Raw genomic sequence first — 21,581 nt, 5'->3', positions numbered from 1 at the left:
CACGTGCTGCTCGACACTGTAACCTGCCATGGTGGTTTGGGAGGACGGAATGAATATAACACACTGCATTTGACAGCTGTCACTCAAACAACATGGCCGCAATCAGCTGTCAAAGTTTAAGCGTCCCTATTGGAAAACCCTATATGTATTTTCTTAATCACGCAATATGTATTACCAGAGGCTTATTTCAATTTGCATAATTGTTACCCGAATTGTTTCGTTTTCCAAAGTATCGAAATTTTCGAAGGTATCTGTAAAGAAAATAATATGTTTTCGTCCTATGTGAATTAACACGCTGTGTAATTTAAATTTTGTTTTAAGTTTGCGCTGCTAAAATTCTCATTAACAGTTAAATTGACATATAAAATAGTAGTAGACCATTAGCATTATATTAAACATTATAATTGAAAAAACTGTGAAGTGACTTGAGAAATCGATGTAATATAACGCCATAATCCAATAATCCAATAATCGCAACGCAATAATCCAAGTCATTCGTAGTTTGTATTAGGTTCGATGTCTCTTAGTTAATCATAGAACTTAAGCCTTGATATGAAAAAACGGTATTGTAAATTTATTTTCTTTTTAATTAACCTTAATTTTCAAAATTTAAAATATGTTGTGTATAAGAGTTATTAAAAATAATGAAATCATTCTAATTATTGGTAAATAAAGATAACAGTCTATTCATAAGGGTAATTGATGCAGAACCTTTAAGTGTCAAGAGGTTTATGTCAAATCTATCGGTATTATTTTTGTATAAATAAATATTTATATTTTACAGATAATATAATTAAATTTGATTTCAACGAACGAGCATATTATTATAGATAAATAAAAATTGCGATATCAAAAACGCATTCATAAACAATTTTCGTCCGCAAAATAACATATACTACTTATCAGTATAGTCATTGGCTATATCTTATTTAATGTAAAATTTATTCTTGTCCAGTCCAGATTACATGTCATGATGATGTGATTCTTTCATGTAAATTACACCCAACACATAATTAATTAAAAAAACGTTCCATTTATAAAATTATAGTATCATTAATTATATTTTATAATACAAAGCTTCTGAATTTTATGATAAATTGGACTAAAAAATATATGAAATCTTAACTCAAAAATGTTATATCGATTTATAATTAAATGACGTTTTAGAAATGAGTTATTGTAAAAATAGTTAATATTTTTTTTATAGCTTATGTTGATTGTTTTAATCATGTTTTATATTTTGGAGGCAAAATAAAGCACATAATAGATTTCAATATTAGATCGTCCTTGTTATTTATGGATGAAATTACCTTCTAAAGGGTACGTGACCAAAATATTGAAGCGAGGTTCAATAACTATTATACAGGATGTTATCAATTTCATATTAGGTCGTATCAAGATCCTAAATATATTTCCCATCCCTATTTGTAAATTAAATTGTCATATAAGTTTATCCTATATTAAATTACAAATTAGTTTTTTGAAAATAAAAAGAATATTATGTTATTGATGTAATGATAAAAATATTTAAGCATTTCTTTACATTATTTGTTTTATTGGCGCCGGTGGGAAAACAAACAAACATTCTAGTCCCTACTTTATTTGCTAGCTCTATATTCAAACCTTCGAAAGTCAAACTAAATGTAGCTAAGATTATTTGCAATGCCATAGGTAATGCTTCTCAAGTGGATGTTTAATAGTTTGCAATTTGTCTTTACAATAAGATTATTATTAATCAAAACGCGCTCTACATTCTAAAGTTGATTATATCACTGATTTATTTATTTCTTGTCGCTTCTATTATATTTGTTATACGAGTTAACATGCGTAATCAGGTTTTAATTAAACAGTGAATATATGTATGCAGGGTTCTATTTATAGTGCAAGTATAGAAAATTGATAATTTTGATGACCGGAACCCAAGTGTTAGATAATTGCCTGTCGTCTCCTCTATTGAAATTACAACGTTTTTAAATTTCAATAGCCCAGCGTATTTATTAGTGGTATTTTGCATGTTGCATGTTCTCTAAATAAAAATTTACTTCGATTAATTACTTTGTTATAATATAAATACCTGCTATTAATTATAGTTTGGTCTTCAAAGGTCTTAGTTGTTTAAGAATCACAAGAGTTTTTTAACTAGTGGTACTTAAGAATACGCTCACTACTTTCAGTTTGAGTTTAGAATAACAAAAACATTAAGTCAATTATGAAAAAAGAAATATTATCAAAAAGGTATTATTTCTTTTCTCCGATAGTTTATTTTATTGCTAGAAGATATCAAACATTCTTTACGTATACCCTTATTTATATTTATGGTATAGAACACATTTGGCACCTATGAAAATGTCTTCAGGCTTTTCTGCATAGCCTTTTGCTGTGTCCAAGAAAAGGAGATTCTTAAATATAAAAGTATTAATAAAATGGTATATAAGATATTAAATGTAATTATTTAAAGTATGTATGTAGTTATGGATATATATTATTAAATAGATGAAAAAAATAATATAATCCCGTTTTGCCAAAATGGTAAATTTAAGTTAGCTTCAAGAACAATTTTGTGTATTTTTGATATTATTGGATATTTGAATATTCCTTTTTTTGTTATTATTATGATAGTTACTAGGAGCTACTGCAACTGTTATGAAATTTAGTGATATATTTGTTTCAAATTTAATTTCTTTAATTTATAAACTACAACCATAATTGTATTTAGATTCTAATAGCGGGTCTTTGTTTAATAATCACTATGTTGTAGTCCAGCACTATTGTCAATTATTTGCACACTACGTACTGTACTTAGTAAACACTTCCAGTTAACAATTGAACCTTGTTTCAAAATTTACATACAGCTGTGTACATTGTTTATATAGTGCTATTGCCTAAGTCATTGTTATGTTATCCTAAAAACAGTATTGATAGTTCTCACTAAAATTAAATTGATCTAATTTTCAATAAAATTTAAATTTATCATTCCTTCCTTAAATAATCACTATTTATTATTATATAAATGGTGACATTAAGAGAAATTATTGACAAATAATAAGTAAACTTTGATTGTTTTTAGTAATGCTTTAGGGTCTATAAACTTGGGTTCTTTGAAATATCACCACACCATGTTTCGACATCACATTTCAAACATTGTGTATTCGCTGCATGGCTCTGAGAGATGAGTAACTTTCTTCCAATTCCTACAAAGAATACTTTACTGCTTTTCTTCTTCTATAAATAGTTGATACCATCAGTACTTGCTATTTCAACAAAGGTCAGCTTCAACAAATTCCTTTTACTCAAAGTCATGTTTATATTTCGTATAAAATTCAAGTCCCCTTCAACAAGCCTCGTACCACTGTTCATATTTTTAATAATCTCTTGTATATATACTGTCAAATCCAACAGCTTTATCACATCACAAAGAACGGTGTAATTTCCTTAATTTTAATTCTCTATTCAATTGATAGCTGTCTTATTTCCACTATATTTTAAATATGTTATAGTTCAGTCTATCTTTCTTTAAAACCCTTTGACTCTTTTCTTACATCGTGCCATTCCTTACGAAAAAATTACAAGAAACGAAAGAAAAATATTTTATCTAGTCCTATTTTTTACTTGATTAGTTTCGTAAAGTATAGATATTACAAAACTAAACTAAATAGTACAATCATAGTAAGTACTTATACCTAGATATTTTTAGCTGTCTATAAGACTTTTTATATGTCTATTGCTACGCTTATTGTATTTAAGATACAAATATTCACTATCTACACTTACCCTACTACTACTCGTTTGCCCCCTTTAGCATAAAAAAACTCAATTTAATAATCAGACCCTCATTAATAAAAATTAAATAATTAAAAATTTCCCTTTCTTCACTTTAATATATAATTCACATCATATAACTGATTTGTTACACATTCAAAACAAACAAACCCTCTTTTAATTCTTACATAAACATCAACAAAGTCCCAGTGCATAAATTAAAATAACTTTTAGGTACGGCCAGAAAGCATCTTTTTTCAATTACATCCAATTTAACTTCAAATTTTTTCCTCATTAATTGGCAGAGCTCACCAGAAGTTTGTTAGGAATTGTTTGTGTAATATTCATATAATATCATTAGAATGAATTACAAAACTAATGTAACAGCTTAATTTTTTTAGTCTTTTGAAATTATTTACTTTGTTATAAATAATTAATTAACTAAAATTGACATGAATGACAAATGACTTACATAAAGCTACTGTTATTGCTTCAATTACTGAAGCGTAAGATTTAATATTAATTTATAGTTATTTTTATACACAAAAAAAAATATCTATATATCAAAAGAATTTTTGATGTTATGTATGGCTAACGATGCAAACTATACATTACAATATAGAAATTATTGAAATTTCAAAAATATTTTCTCTTATTTTCATTCGAATATTCATTTCACACTACTGAAACAGCGCCAAGTTGGTTTCTCAATTATTTTTTTTTAAAGGAAAGTTATCTATTCGTTTTCGAACATTTTAATTTTGACTAAACGGATGACTAAAAACTATAAACATGTACCAGCCATGCTGAAAGGAAAAGAAACCCGTGTTGCAGACGTTCATAAATTTCACAAACAGCTTCGAACTGTTTCTGCCACTTCAACATTTGACAATTATATGATCTACATACAAAATGACATTGTGCACAATTTCACAAAAAATCGCTTTACAGTTTGTCTCTGATGTAAAATGTTGAGAACATTGTTCAAAGTAAAAAAAATGAGATTTTTAAGCACATAGAATATACAAGCTTTTATTGAAATAATTAAAATATTTAATATATTGTATAAAATGTTTGTCTTTATTGGTAACGATTATCTAAAAATAGATGAAGAAAATTAATAACTAATACGACACACAAATAATTTTTTGCTTGCCTTCTTTTAATATTCGTATCTAAATAATGGTACAAAGCAGTCATGATTACTTTTTACGTTTATTGATATATTGACGAATTTTATCAATTAAAAGTAATTAAATTTTACCAGTTGTGTCGCAATAAGGTGATATTAAAATTGTGACGTCACACATACTCCGTTTCGTTTGGAAACTATAATGAGGATTAATATTTGAAAATATAATATAATTCATTTAATAATATATATGTATATGTGTGTGTACAGAATACTTTTTTTTTTGTTAATTTGTTTAACTATAATATATACATATATCAAAATTTAAGCTATGGCTTCAATCGCACTGAAATCATGAAATATTTTGCCAATGTCAACGAATTATAATCTAGAATACTGTGTGGAGAAAACACGAAATATAGAATAAAGGCGTTTTGTTTTATTTATTTTAAAGAAGTCCCTAGTTATATTTTTATCAGCACCTAGAACAATATATAAACAAAAATTAAAACTACTTAGTAGGCGGTTAAGGGAATTACTAAAGTTTTAAGTTATTATATTTACCTAATAAATTTTCACACAAATCAGACAAAAGGACTATAAACCAAACTAAAAAAATACTAAACGCTAATTGGGCTGCAAATATTATTGGGAAGAACATAAAATAAGAGATAAGTTATTTTTGGACAACAAAATAAGGTACAATAGGTTCATATATATTATTAACTATCTCTGAATACAAAATATGAAATGTAATTTGTAATAGTTTAAATTTCTTGGGTTACTATTAAAAAACATGGCTAAATATTAGACAATATGGGTTTTTAACCAACATATTTTAATTTATTCGACCAGAAAATAATACAACAAGGCACATAACATGGTATATTAAATGTCTATATGCACATGTGCGTTTTAACTTTGTTCATTGTCTTTTAACAGGTGTCTCTTTATTAATTAAAATCCTTCGATACATAGTACAGAAGTGACGTGTTCTTTCATTTCACAAAATAATTTTTATCATACCAGACATTGATAATGTTGAAACTATTTTCGGTCGCTTTCCTTCTATTTGAAATAAATTTAACGCAATCTGCAAATATTTTGGCAGTGTTTCCATATCCCTCCATAAGTCACCAACTAGTATTTCAGCCGTTGATTGAAAAGTTGGTTTTGTTGGAACATAATGTGACGGTCATTACTCCATATCCTCAATATAAGAAAAAGGAAGAAGCCCCTTACAATTTAAAAGAAATAGATGTGCAAGATCTAAGTTATAAAATATACCGAAAAATATTTAATTCTGATTTATATAAAGAGAAAAGGGATACACTTAATCAAATAAAGCTTACTCTTGAGGTTTCGTTGGAGGTGTTTGAAGGCCAAATGTTAAATGAACAAGTTCAAGAAATACTCAAGGTAGTCAATAAGAATTTTGACATAATACTAGTAGAAGCTGTTCTAAAAGTGTGTCTAGGGCTCTCACATATCTTTAAAGGACCAATAATCCAGATAAGTTCTATGGGTCCTGTTCCGTATAATCAAGATTCATATGGGATCCCGGATCATCCATTTCTATACCCATCATTTTGGAATCGTAGAATTTATAATCTAACAGTTTTTGAAAAAGTTAAAGAACTTCAGATGAATGAATGGTGGATAAAAAATGTAAGACAGGAGCTCGAAATAGAAGAAAACAGAATAATAAGAAACATCTTCGGACCAGAAACTCCAAATATTAATGAGTTAAAAAAAAATGTTGACATGCTGTTTTTGAATATCCATCCGATATTTGTTGATAATCAACCTGTTCCTCCCGATGTCATATATGTAGGAGGGATACATATAAAGCCTAGAAAAGAATTGCCAAAGGTTAGTACTAAATTATGTCTATAGAAGTATTAGTATTTTTTGATTTAATTTGTTATTGAAATATTATTTTTCTATGTGACAGGATTTAAGTAAAGTATTGGATTCTTCAAAAAGCGGGGTCATTTATTTTAGTATGGGTACTAACATTAAGAAGTCACATTTACCATCTGAAACAATCCAAATGTTTATAAATACTTTTTCAAGCTTACCGTATGATATTTTATGGAAATGCGATGAAGATATACAAATAACTTCGAAAAATATCAAAATATTGAAATGGTTTCCACAATCAGATCTTTTAGGTAAGATAGTTTAGATTTATAACTTTGGTAATAATTCTCTTTATATACATGGATTTTCCGTGAAATCAAAAAATATATTAGGTACCTATAAGTTACTTAGAAGTTACTTCATTTATGGGAATTCGTTATTATTGTCAGATCTGTTTTGAAATTCATTTCATTATTATAAAAAAATATTTATTTTCTTTTTAAGCACATCCAAAAGTTAAACTTTTTATAACCCAAGGAGGTCTTCAATCTACAGATGAAGCTATAAACGCTGGAGTACCACTTATAGGTTTACCTATGATAGCCGATCAATGGTATAATGTTGAGAAGTATGTACATCATAAAATTGGCCTCAAACTTGATATATCTACGCTAACTAAAGAAGTTTTAATCAATGCTATTGAAACAGTAATAACAAATAACAGGTAAGAATCATATTTCAAAAATGAGTGACATACACAAATAACATAAGTGTATAAAAATATTTGAATAAGCATTTTATTTTAGCTATCGCCAAAATATATTGCGCTTACGCGCTTTAATGCAGGACCAAAAGGAAAAACCATTGGAGAGAGCTGTCCGTTGGATAGAATATACTCTTCGACATGGTGGACCAAAGCATATGAGATCTGGTGCAGCAAATTTAACGTGGCAGCAGTATTATGAGCTGGAACTAATTATTATAGCTGTTGCAATTATCTTAATATCAATGGGGCTATTTTTGGCATTAGTGTATTTTATTACACACTGTATTTTAAAATTCTTTAAACAAAAAATTAAATTAACTTAAATTTTATTAATTTCTTCTAAAAATGTTAAACTTTTAATAAAAAAATTATAAGAGTATAAAAACTAAAAGTGATTGTGTTTTCAAATTATAATTGTTCTTAAAATCTTAATATGTGATTTATTTTGGTAAAGTCAAATAGCCTTATTTTGATTTACTCCAATTTCAATTGTATATTGTACTGTTATAAACTTTTATACTTACATTTAACTAGCATTTTTGCAGATAGGTAAATCCGACGGCTAAAAAGACGGAATGCAACGTCAGGGCATAGTAGTGATTTATTCCGCCCAATTTATATACAAGACTTACTCCTCTCCTAAGTAGTTTGTCAATAAGGCTCACAAAAAAGAAGGCACTTTGAAATACTGTAATGCCTCCACCTGGAGGTAAACTGGCAGTTGGAATGACACATGCTGTCGCCGCGTAGCACAGTAAAAGATGGCTGATCTTTAACTGATGACGCGTGTATGTTGTTATGGTAAGGGGAGTAGATCAGATGGTAATCTGATGATCACCACGAAACACTCATTATCACCTTGGAATTGTATCTGTTTGGAACCAACCTCTTTGGGAGGATAGTCCTGGATAACGGTTGCCGGTTTATTAGTACTATTGACGCTAACTTTCTCTGGGAGAAGGTTGCGTTTAGTCCTTTTTATAGTATGCTACATTAGTTTTCTGTTTTTTTGCGCAGATTACAGTTAGCAGTTTAGCTTGAAAATAAACCCGTTTATTTCCCGATGTTTTACATACTCGACAAAATGCTTTTCGGTCCTAAAATGAATAACAGAAGGCTTTGGGGTGGCCAACTTCCATGAATACAATAGAACGAAGTGTCCATTTATTAATTTTATATACTGTAGCTGTACTAAATCCAATCTGAAGGTGGCATTTATTTCCTTCTTCATTATCGGAATTGACAACTAGACTGTACCCATGCCCCAGAATTGTACCTCCATTGGATAGTCTTAATTCAATGAACGCAGCAACCTTCGAAAAATGTTGTATTTCACAACACTTCTTGATTAGTGACGGAATCATTCCAATCCGAAATAATCAGCGTGTCAGATTTTGTGTTCACTTTAGTTAGAAACTTGCCGTCACCCTCAAAGAGTGAATATCCGGGACATTGTCAGTGTTTGTTGCGTCTTGGTATGGCCTGGTGGCATGGTTTTGAACCCGTATCTGAAATCGGGAAAAATCAAGGGAACTGTCTCGTCTTTCAACTTAAGTCCGTAAGACTTCCTGCGTATCTTTCTATAAGCAACATACTTGCCTGGTGCAAGTTGCTTGCTTTATAAATTTCGACGTAAGGGTAGAATTTGCTTAGGATGTTTGGGCGCAGAAGGAACTTAACAAGCCACTATCACCCCCGGACCTCCTTTAACCGACAAAACATATTTTCTGCCTCGACACTGGATACAAAAGACATACTCACAGCTGGGGAATCTTGGCTACTCGACAAGAAGGATCTTGTAGACCATGCGGCTGTGACCACGACACGTTTAAGAGAGCCTAGACTCTCTTAATTTGCCAACTTCACTAGTCCCATCACGGCTTCCTGTGACCATGATTGTCATAACCTAATGCAGGAACAGTTTCCGGAGATATAGTTTTATTTAATTTATATTTTTGTTTCGCTTCAAAAGTCTATCACTTTGCATATAATTTATAAAGAAAGAAAAAAAATGTATGCAATAAACTTTCTGAAAACGAGCCATTATAATCGTAAATAACGTGTTCCATATCAGGATCTTTAAAGATTGATAATATTGCCAACAACCTTTTTCTAACTGTGCTTTATGTAAGTCTCTTTTCCTCGTAAATATTTACATACATTCCAAGACATAAAGCAGCAAATCCTTTAACGTATATCGCAACAACATCTTATGAGGTCGTAAGGAGTTCTTTAAAGTGAAATAATGTTGCCGTTATCCAAAATACGTTTACCATATATATAGCACTCGTATTTTTGTGCATAATTTGATTTTATGTACTTTGCTATCGGTGAACTCCAGGTTCGGGAGAATATTTAACGTACGCATATTTATACTATTCATATATACCTACTTTCTAAATTCATATATATGAAGAAAATCTTCATATTTATAGAAAGTTTCTAAGGGGATTAAGAGCAACTTATTCAATATCATGCAATTTCGATTGTTAAGTTCACAGCTAACATGGAGCATCCATTTGAGTTTTATTGTTTCAAGGTGAATGGTTGTCCCTAAATAATGTTGAAAGTTGATTTTTAATCAGGTTTCATCCTGTCATAAACATAAACAAGAATTAAAAGACACATACAACTTAATAAAGAAACCTGTGATACGTTAGTCAAACCTGATTTTTTTTCTAAAATGTTTTAATGTCATCACTACACAATCATTCAGACTTATTAATACTTCAGCAATAGATTTCCTATGACCCTATGTGACTGCCAGAATTAATGCCTTTAATATTTCAATAAACCACAGCAATGTTTGATTGGTTTAATGCCAATATTAATTGTAGTAATCATTGTTCGTGATCAATCGTCAAAATTAATTCTGACCTAATCAATATATGTATTATAAAAAAATATTAAAGCTCATTCTAATGTCAATAAAATTTTTGATCACAAGATTGAGTAAATGTAATGTTAGTAAAATTTATTGAATAAAAAATAAAAAGCAAAGCTTTGAACTATCGTTTGGTTTGAGGTAATTTTTAAAATATATTTATTTTTTTAATACTACTTAGGTTTCATTTTATTCTATTCAAATTATATCAGCACTAAATAATATTCACTTTTTGTGATATTACAATAAAACTATATTTACTTGAAATAATGAAAATTTTTTTTTATTTTAAGTAAATGATTAAATATTATCGATAACACATATTCAAGCGAGTTAAACTATGTATGACCGACAAAAGTAAAAAAACCGACTCCGAAAAATCAACATAGGAACTAAAAAGTTAAAAAAAAAATTACACTTAAATACTATTTTCTAACTTAACCTATGTAATAATAAATTCTTAATATAAGCACAAAAACCTACTAAACGGCTAATGTTGATAAAGAAACACTATTTTTATTTCTTTTTCAATAATCCTGTTTAATACCTAATTTAAAATATACAGTTTCTAATCACCCCCTCTTTTGAAGTCAGTTAATAATAAGATTATGAAATTTGTCTTCCGACAATAAAGTTCGCACAAAATTAATACACCTTAAGTAATGCCATTACTTATGTGGATTATGTGTGCTTACATATTTTAATTATTTCCCCAATTTTCCCAGGATTTCATAATCAGGTTTTGATGTAATCATCACAGGACCATCAAGGAGTTCTAACGTTATAAATAAATAAATCGAAATCGGTTGACGTTTAAGTTACTCGTTAATTTGTCGCACACATACTTAATGCTGATTTTAGACTTGTATGCTTTTCTCATGGCAACCATGTAATTACTGGACCAAATTGTAATGGGACCTAATGGTAAGCACCACCTTTCAAATAAAGAAAATCATTAAAATCTCTTCACCTAGTTGAAAGTTATCAGGTAACAAACATAAAAAAATATAAATGAATTAATAACCTCCTACTTTTTGAATTCGGTTGAAAAAATTAAAAATATATGTCAGATTCTTAGTTTGTCTCATAATAAATAACATGTTTATAATATAATTGAAAGATTATAATAATTGTTATTCAGTTTGGAAATAAGTTCAGCAAAATAAAAAAAAAGCTAAGTATTTTTTTTTTGTCACGTTTTTAAAACATTTACCTCTTTTTTGTCCTGTTAATGAAAATCGAATGAATGGACTTTGTAAAATAATAAATATAAACATGTAATAAATCCGCTAATAAATAATCTTAACAATGATTGGTCAAGGCAACAGTTCCGCTTTATCTCAAACAGTTGACCGATTACTGTCCACGCATTGCGTGTATGACTCATAATTTAAGTAGCATGACATTTACGTGCTATAATGAAAACAAAACAATATATCAATATCATATCGTTCCCTAAGCCATATATAAAAAGATTTTTACTTTATATTTTTGAAGTGAAACTGTTTATCTCTTTGGGGGGATAAAAAGAAATAGAGCGAGACAGAATGCGTGGCGCTCGAATGCATGCAGGCAATCCATTTTGAATTCTAAGTAATGTTAATAAAGTTTGTTTTCAAGAAACACTAAAAGTTTCTTAAAAATCTATTTATACCCCTTCTTTTTTTCATTCTAACGTTACGAAGTTTCACTTCTTCCGCGCGGAGGAACTCCACGCACAATAATTTTTTTTTCATTCTTTATGATATTCACGTAAATAAACAATGATAAATTTATTGTTATTTCCAGGCATATAGTTCGTTATTTAATTATAGAAAAAATCTATAATGTTACTTTTTTATACACTAAATGTTTTTCCCCTCTACTTTTGTAACATTAACAAAAAAGAGAGCATATTGAATGAAACATTAATGTGTTTAAAAAAAAAAACATTATTTTTTTATGAACAAATAGAAATGAGCTAACATTTTTTTTATTACTTCAAAAAAGTGTCTCGTGTTGAGACCACATGAACTATAATCATATTTTATTCTAACATCCGTAATAATATTGATAATGTTGATTATCTTGTTTTGTTCGTGTTATTTTCACGAAGTCGTAAGAAGACATGATTTTATGAACTATTTATAAAGAAGAATTAACAGACTCGTCAACTAAATTACAGTTGACAAAGTACCGACTTGTCCCAAAAGCAACACCGTGACGGTAAATTATGGGGCATAACTTAAAAGCAACTTAATATTTGAATGTGTGTACATCTGAGGTTAAACAATAGTATTCAGAGGTTCAAAATGTTTAAATGAATAAACCTTGAACTAAATTGATTGGGTACTTCACGTTTTTGTAAGTCACTCGGTTTGAAAAGGTTATCTTTGTTGTAAGAATTTAACAAGCAATGACATTTATAACCATTGAGAAATGCTATAACTATGTAAATGATAACGATAATTAATCTGAATAATGGATTTTTATTGAAAAATATCAAAAAATAAACAAAAAGTGAAAATAATATTCCTCTTACATAAATAAAACTTAAGTGTCTGTTTGTATTATCAAAGTATTTTTTTTTTCAAATTGACTTAGACATTTTCAATAAAGAGATTTTTTCTATGTATTTGCCTATGTTCCAAATGGAATTTAGGCAAATACATAGGAAAATTTTATATCAGAATATGTAATTTCGCTCAAGAGATAATAAGTTTTCTTAACAAATGGAAAAAAATAATGAAAATAGTTTCGTTTAGTACACGGAATTTATAAGAGATAATTAAATATTTTTTAAAATTCATAATAAACTATCTATCTGTAATAATAAAAATAATGACTGGTTATTAAAAGAAAACAACGTAGTATCTACAAATTATAAAAGCATAAATCCCATAGCTAAACATTAAAATAATAAAACATTTTTAGTTTTATTTTTATCTACAAACAAAACCTTAACCGTAATTTCAGAATAAGGGGATTATTTTTCCATTTGTAGATTAAGTCAAAGGCACCATAAATATACATCATAATACAATATTTAATTATTTATTATATTTAAAATATTATGAAATAGAAATAATGAACTAAACCTTTGTACAGAAAATGTGTAACATTTTAACACAACAATATATATTTGATTTAACATTCACAAGGGTTTAATGAAAGAATTTTCATTTAAATGTAGTTTTGTCTTAAAATGTTCTGGTATATCCGAATGTTACATCTTTGGATTCCAAGAAGTTATTCAATTATTTGTAAAATAACAAACTTAAGCACATCGGTTTGTTTTCAATTAAAGTTGGTATGAGCGTGGTTATGTCCAACCAAACCTTTAGTCGCATTTTATAAAGAAGTAGTCCATGTGATCGGCGTTTAATTTTAAATTACATCACAAAGACCACGGTATATTATTTATCAGTTAATAACATAGTCTCTTGTTTCAAATATTTTAGTAGTAGTATCTCTTCTACTGATAACTTGTTATCATTTAAGTATAGAGAATGTTGACATAAAAAGTAATTATAATAAGATTAAAAGACTATAATCTTACAGTTAATATTTGACTTTCAACCTAATTGACGACATCAAACGTAGTACTGCTGTGGCAAATGATAAACAAATCAAAATGATATTTTAAAGGACTCAATTTTTCCGTAAATATATATATTAATATTCCATAATTAATATATTTTTGTGACTTGAATAAATTTTAGTGCACTTACTTTACATTTGAAAAATGAACGCATTAATTTCTTTGTTGTAATATTATTTGAATTAATTTGGAAAAATATGGGAAAAAAGGTAAAAAAAATATTTTAAATTATTTATTAAAAACTATAGTTCTATATATACATAACAAAATATTTTGCATAAGTTTTCACTCGTAGTAGATTAAAAACTAAACCACTGATATTTTTTTTAATTCTACAGTCTTTTGTACTTTATTGAAGACACACAAATAAATTCTTACTCTACTCAGTAAAGTAAAATACAACTTTTTTAATGCAATAAGGATTTTTTTAAATTTATATTACGGGTTACAATAAAAATTTTATTTTAAGCCAGCCATCGTAGTTCAAGCAATGACAAGAAAAGCACCAATAGAAGAAAGTAACCATAAAAAAGTAATCAGAATTATTTGCCACTTTTAAAAATGTTGAAATATTTAATTAAGTACATTTTAAAAGAGTAATTTATGAAAGTTTATTGGATTTGACTTCAAATTTAACAGCAATATTACAATTTGAACTGAGAATACGATTACATTTTAAGCTTTTTGTCGCATATATTTTTCTTTTGTCAATGGTAATTAGAAATTAAATGCTGAAGTTATCACCTCAACTTATGAATCTCTTTACTACAAAAACACTAGCAAACACAACACACAAGATCGTCAATGCAATAGAAATTATTATCTCAATTTCGTAATATTCTGACCATTCTATTGTTGCCGCTGGGGTACGCAAATGTTCTCCGCCATATTTTAAAACATATTCCGTCCACCAAATAGCCTTTTCCAACGGTTTTTGAGGTTGATCATATAAGAAATTACGGAATTTCAATATATTATTTTTATAGCTGTAAAATAAAATCGGTGAATAAGTCAACAAAGAGATTCCATCATTGAATTTTTGTATATTTATAAATGATATAATTATCTCTATGTTTTATAGTATTAAAATTTGAAATGTATATATTAAAAATCTGATAAAAAAGTCATTTTATAAACATATAACTACGTATATAATTACATAAGTTACCTTTCGTTGTTTAGAATTGTTTCTATAGCTTTTCTCGTCGTTTCTTCGTTGAGTGTATTTATATCTAATTGAAGTCCTATATTAAATTTAACATATCTATCTACATTAAGCCACTGGTCCCACATCATTGGAATGCCGATCAGAGGCACTCCAGCATCTATAGCTTCTTGCGATGAGTGCAGGCCGCCTTGAGTGATGAATAATTTAAGTTTAGGATGATCTAGAAATAGTCAAAGAGTAAAGGATAAAATGTATATGGTGTCATGAAAAAAAAACAAGGAATTTGAATATAAATTCATACGTAGCACATCAGTTTGAGGAATCCAATTAAACATTCTGATATTTTTTGATGAATTCATATCAGTTGTGTTGTCACTCTTCATTAAAATGTCATACGGTAGACCATGAAATACTTTTATCATAATTTTTAATTTTTCAGGTGTGAGTATACCTCTATTGACATTTGTCCCAAAACTCACATATATTACTCCATTTTTCGATGAATCTAGATACTCTTTCAATTCCTTAAATAAGAAGTTATATTTATTTATATCTGTGTTACAACATGAAAAAATAATTTAATGAATATTATCTTTATATATACCTTTGGTAACTCTTTTCTTTTATTTTGATTCAATTCGCCGAGGTACACCACATTGGGTGGAACAGGCCGATTAGCATCCCAAACATGATGTATGTTTAGTAATACTAGAGCAATATTATGTTTTAGCTTGGCCATTACTGGGGTATCAGGACCAAAGTATTCCTTAAGCAAAATATCGTCGTACTTTTCAGATTCGTAATACGTCCACATAAGGTAGTAATGAGAAAAATACTCCAACAATCTATTCCATATTGTAAGACCTTGAAATCTTTGCCTTGCTGCTGATGGGTATATCAAAGGGTGAGATGAAGCTCCTACTGCTTCAAACGTCCCATAGTTTCCACCAAATGAACTGATTTGAATAGCAGGTGCATTAAAAACATGCGAAAATACTAATGCTTGTGTCGCTGTAGCTTCCACTACAACTAAATCGAATTTATGCACCTTATTGTTTAAATACTGATCTAGTAAACCAGAATCTAAACATTTTTTCATTAATACGTTTAAGAATTTAATACCTATTGCTTGTTGTTCTAATAAGCTATTTGCTTTATCTAATTTCAAAAAAATATCTGTTCTCACTTCTTCACCTGGTCCACTTATATCTATTTCTGTAAGATTATCAGGTAATTCTTTCTTAGAAAAAGCTGGGTGTGTCGTTATGACGGTAACTTTGTGCCCACGTTTTGCTAATTCTTGCGTGTATGGTCGAAACGCGGCTTGATGGCTATATGAAGGAAGCGGAAATACAGCTAATATTCTAGCCGATTCACATATCCCGACAAAAACCAAAATATGAAGCACTTGCAACACCTTCATTTTTTAAAATTATAGTGTGGGTTGAAATTATAATCAATTAATTATTATTTGTCACATATTACACGGTTTATTTTAGTGAATGCACTGATAAAACTAACCAGTATGATGAGATAAACATCACATAAACGAATGTAAACAGAAACCATTACATATTTGATAAAAATTTTATCTCTTTATTTATATTGAATTTTATGTAATTGTTAAGTAAATATATATTTAAAGATATAAAGATAGTACAATGTAGTTTCTTACAAATTTAATCATAAACTAATGTCCAATTAAATTATACAAGGGTAGACAACGATGATAGAGGCGACCATTATTTTCGTTATTTTTGTTCCGAAAGTTTTCATAAACGCGGTAATAGAAAATGCATTAACGTGGTGCTTATTTACGTAGTGTTGAATTTGTCATGCATGTATCATTTTTAATATTATTTCAAAATAGATTAGGCTACCTCAATAGTGTTAATACCATAATCAATGTAATGAACATTCATCTCATCTGTTGTATTCACGATCGCTGCAAAGGTACCGAGACGTCGGGTGTATATTGTAGCTTTAAAATAATAAAAAAATCTGAAAATCTTATTTTTATTTAAATGAATACTCGCGAAAGTCTTAGATAACATTATGCTTGTATTTTTACAAAGAACAAAAAACTGTAACAAAAACAAAGGCACCATTAAAATTCTTATATGTTCAACGGAATTTGTTGTTAAATGAGACACTGTAACAAATAATAAATATTTTATTATATATTTCATTCTTTATATGCGGATTACAGAATCATTTAGTCCAACTGAGCAAATTCCTTACGAAAAAATAAATACAGAGTAGAAAACCTCGAATTATTATTGTAGCTAGCAAAATATATTTAACTATTTATAATTAATATTATATTTGTCTTCATAACTTATCACAGTTACTTGGTTATACATTAAGCAAATATTTTATATTGTACTCACACTTTTCAGTTCAACGAGTTTTAAATGCATTCAGCCATTATTGTGTAATTAATCATGGATTATGGTTTTATTTCAGTCTAAAATCTGTCAAAATTTGTCTTAAACTCTTCTTAAAGTCTAGAATTTTTCTAAAGTTTCAATTTTACTCGGTATACTAATACATATATTTTCTTGATTGCTATGTCATTTCTATATATGAACACCTTATTACGTTTTTTCTATTATTTGCTGTTTAATGCTTTAATATTTACTTTTAATGTTTTTTTACATTCTTTTTTCTTCCTCCTTCCTCCTGTGTTTCTTGATATAATTTTAACATATGCATATATCATTTTATTTATTATTTTTAGTATTACTAGATGAGTGTGTGTAGTGCAAAAAAATTCATTATAAGTTTCTTCTATTCTGTTATTTAACAATAATCTTTTATCCGTGCATCTTGGATAAGTTTTTTAATAGTATATAATTTCTATTTCATGTTCTTTTGTTAAACTTTATCTCGTTAAAAATTTCCTCAAATTTAGCATACTCGATTTGTAGTGTGTTTTACACCTATATATGCTATTGTGTTTATTTATATTTTAAGTGAACTAATATAAATATTATGGTGTGAATGTCAAAAAAATAAAGTATAAAATTTGTCAGGCGAGAAATCCCAGATGGTTAAAAGGATAAATTTTTATTCATGTTTCATTTTTTCAGGAAATAGTTTGATCATTTCGTAAAAATTGTGTATTTTTAATAAGATTATTCTTATAGATAACTTATTTTATAACTGAAAAGATAACTTTATTTAACAATAGAAGACGAAACTCTTACAAAGAATATAGAAAGTAAGAGGAGTGTACTGAAATAAACTAGAAGACTTCTGACAACTGCAACATGTTCATTTAATTGATAGGTGAGTTATAATTATTTTCCAATATTTATTTCAATATCAGAATAATATTTTCTGTTATAAAAGTACTAAGTAAAGTACTAACATTTTATTTATATCATATTAATAAATATTTACTCAAGACTTGTGGTTATGCTACGGAGTTATAATATAAAAAAAGTTTTTTTTTTGTGACGTGACCTGTATATTTACTCTAAAGGATGCCTATAAATTGTGTATGAAATAAACGGAATAACAATTAACATTATCATTTATCAATATTTGTAAACCTTAGAAACCTTTTCATCAATAACAATCCGGATATTATTATAACAATAACGGCTGTTAAAACAGAAGCTATTAATTCGATTTCATAATATTCAGACCATTCCACGTACGCTGATTCTGATCCAAGATGTTCGCCACCGTATTTTAAAACGTATTCTGTCCACCATACAGCTTTTTCTACTGGTGTTTGAGGTTGATCATTCATTATAGTGCGAAGTTTTTCTATGTTTGTTCTAAAACTGAAAGTAATGTTTAAACAATTAACTTTAACGGACTTCTTTTAGATAAAAAGTTTATTTTGTTAGCATAATTTATCGTAAAGATTAGATATAACCGTTTATATTTTACTACTTACCTTCCATTGCCTAGAACTGTTTCTACGCTTTTCTTAAAAGTATCTTCATTTAAAGAGTATATATCTAATTGAAGTCCTATTTTAAATTTGACGTATTTATCGACATTCAACATTTGATCCCACATCAATGGAATACCAATCAATGGTACACCGGCTTCTATAGCTTCATGTGATGATTGCAGTCCTCCTTGTGTGATGAACAGTTTTACTTTTGGATGATCTAAAATTTATTAAAAATTATGGTGAATCTAAAATAATGCATAAATAAAGTCATAAAATGTTTTTAAAAAAAGTACTTAAAACACCGGTCTGAGGAACCCAATCGAACAGTCTAATGTTTTTAATTGAAGGGTCCATAGCTTCCACGCCGTCATTCTTCATTAATACATCATAGGGTAGTTCAGATAATACTTTTATAATAATCTGTAGTCTTTCATGTGTCAATATGCCTTTGTTAATATTTGTTCCGAAACTAACATATATAACTCCGTGCTTAGACGAATCTAAATACGATTGAATTTCCTAAAATGATAACATTGCTTTTCATAGAGTGAAAACTTTACATTTGACTTGTAGTGTTCTTAGTACCTGTTGTAAGCGTTTCGGTTTGTTTTTATTCAATTCACCTAAATATATAACGTTAGGTGGTACAGGACGATTACTATCCCAAACAGAGTGGATGTTTAAGAAAAGTAGGGCAATGTTCTTATTCAATTTTGATAATTCTGGAACGTTAGGGCCAAAATATTTTTTAAGGACCATATTGTTATAATTTTCGGCACGATAATATATCCACATCATATAATAATGATTAAAGTATTCCAGTAACTTATTCCACATTGTTAGATTTTGAAATCTTTGTCTTACTATAGATGGGTATAATAACGGGTGAGTTGAGGCTCCCACAGCTTCAAATGTTCCGAGGTATCCACCAAATGAACTCAATTGAATAGCTGGTGCTTGAAATACATGGGAAAATACTAAAGCTTGCTTTACGCTAGCCTCCACTACTACCAAATCAAATTGATGTGTCTTGTTATTCAAAAATTCGTCCAGTAGGCCTAAACTTAGATATTTTTCCATAGCGCGGCTGAAAACATTTATCGTCATCGTTTGTTGCTCTATCAAACCATTAAATTTTACCACTTCAGAGAAAAATTCTTTTCTTATTTCTTCTCCTGCTTCATGAACGTCTATTTCTGTAAAATTTTCTGGCGTTTTACCCTTAGGAAATGCTGGATGTGAAGTTATAACAGTAACTTCGTGACCTCGTTTCGCTAATTCTTGTGTATATGGTCGGAATGTGACCTGATGACTATACGCAGGAATTGGAAACACTGCTAGTATTCTGGCAGATTCACATTTTATTAAAAAAAATAAGAAACAAATGATTCTTAACAACTCCATATTGCTTAATAAATTTAAGTATCGTTATGGTTCTTAAAACCGCATTAATATTATATTGATAACATACTCGTACACGTCGTTACAGTTTAATATAGTATAAAAAACTAACATAGTAAATGAAATTTAATCGTGTTTGGATGTTATCGTTATATAAATTTAAAAACATAGAGATGGCCTCGATTTTCATTGTTATATAATATTATATTTTTAAAGATAATAAAGTCAGTACTATTATAATATTTTTAACAGATTAGTAATTTTTAACCGACTTCAAAAAGGAGGAGGTTCCTCAATTCGACCGTATATATGCCTTTTTTTATGTTTGTCCGTGGATAACTTCCTCGTTTATGAACCGATTTTTATTATTGTTTTTTTATTGAAAAATAGATATTTCAAAGGCGGTCTCATTATAAAGAAACAGGGGTTTGATAATGACAGATCAGAGAAATCGCGGGAAACTGTCAAACATTTTAGAGGTGACTAGTACGGTTGTAAGTTTTTTCATTAAGTATTTTAAAGCTCAACCATTTGATGATCTGGGGTTGATCTGAAGGTCTGGGGTAGATCTGAGGACGGAGATGAGCGACGGTCGAAGGAATTATTCAACGATTAATAGCAGATACTTTGTGTTTCAGATTCAACTTCAGCTTCATTAATCTGTATTGATAAGAACTTTACAGATAGATAGACGGTGACTGTCATTATGGGTCTGATGATGAAGACGAAGGATAGTGCAGGGAATTCCTTAACGGTTTACAATAATTACCTTGTATATGGACTTAATCCATTTATATTGATGAGAACTTTGCACCTATATGGATTATAATGAAGGTCTGCAGTATATCTGATGATGGAGATCATTGCTCGGTCTACTCATCACATAAAATTGTAAAATAAAATAATTTTTAACCAAAAAAAGAAATCCGACTTCAAGCAGTGAACTTATTTTTCACTAAAAAGTAAAAAATAAATTTACTTCGTACAAAGTAATACGTATTTTCATTTAGTTGGATAGAAAATAATATAAAATAATTATTTTATAATTTTGAAATCGGTGCCAAGCAAAATAATAACTGTGTAGAGATATAAGATACCCATTATCAATCTTTATT

At 28.5% G+C, this 21,581-nt stretch overlaps 3 protein-coding genes across 3 annotated transcripts; 1 reads left to right on the top strand and 2 right to left on the bottom strand.

The window, feature by feature from the left end:
• Positions 1-5,851: 5,851 nt before the first annotated feature.
• Positions 5,852-7,864, top strand: LOC116773527 (UDP-glucosyltransferase 2-like). The gene is made up of 4 exons (XM_032666001.2): positions 5,852-6,763; positions 6,846-7,065; positions 7,259-7,478; positions 7,561-7,864. Exons 1-4 carry the CDS (start codon positions 5,930-5,932, stop codon positions 7,841-7,843), a joined length of 1,557 nt encoding a protein of 518 aa, XP_032521892.2. The 5' UTR covers positions 5,852-5,929; the 3' UTR covers positions 7,844-7,864.
• Positions 7,865-14,036: 6,172 nt separating this feature from the next.
• On the bottom strand, positions 14,037-16,682 carry LOC116773643 (UDP-glucosyltransferase 2-like). The gene is made up of 4 exons (XM_032666135.2): positions 15,757-16,682; positions 15,454-15,676; positions 15,153-15,372; positions 14,037-14,970 (listed from the first exon to the last, which is right to left on the bottom strand). Exons 1-4 carry the CDS (start codon positions 16,573-16,575, stop codon positions 14,730-14,732), a joined length of 1,503 nt encoding a protein of 500 aa, XP_032522026.2. The 5' UTR covers positions 16,576-16,682; the 3' UTR covers positions 14,037-14,729.
• Positions 16,683-17,310: 628 nt separating this feature from the next.
• On the bottom strand, positions 17,311-20,582 carry LOC133320404 (UDP-glucosyltransferase 2-like). Its single transcript, XM_061528741.1, has 4 exons — positions 19,651-20,582; positions 19,359-19,584; positions 19,063-19,282; positions 17,311-18,946 (listed from the first exon to the last, which is right to left on the bottom strand). Exons 1-4 carry the CDS (start codon positions 20,467-20,469, stop codon positions 18,688-18,690), a joined length of 1,524 nt encoding a protein of 507 aa, XP_061384725.1. The 5' UTR covers positions 20,470-20,582; the 3' UTR covers positions 17,311-18,687.
• Positions 20,583-21,581: the final 999 nt, after the last annotated feature.

Source organism: Danaus plexippus (assembly GCF_018135715.1).
Source record: "Danaus plexippus chromosome 22 unlocalized genomic scaffold, MEX_DaPlex mxdp_27, whole genome shotgun sequence".
NCBI lineage: Eukaryota > Metazoa > Arthropoda > Insecta > Lepidoptera > Nymphalidae > Danaus > Danaus plexippus.
Note: the sequence above shows the minus strand (reverse complement) of the source record. Positions and strands in the feature narration are given on the sequence as shown.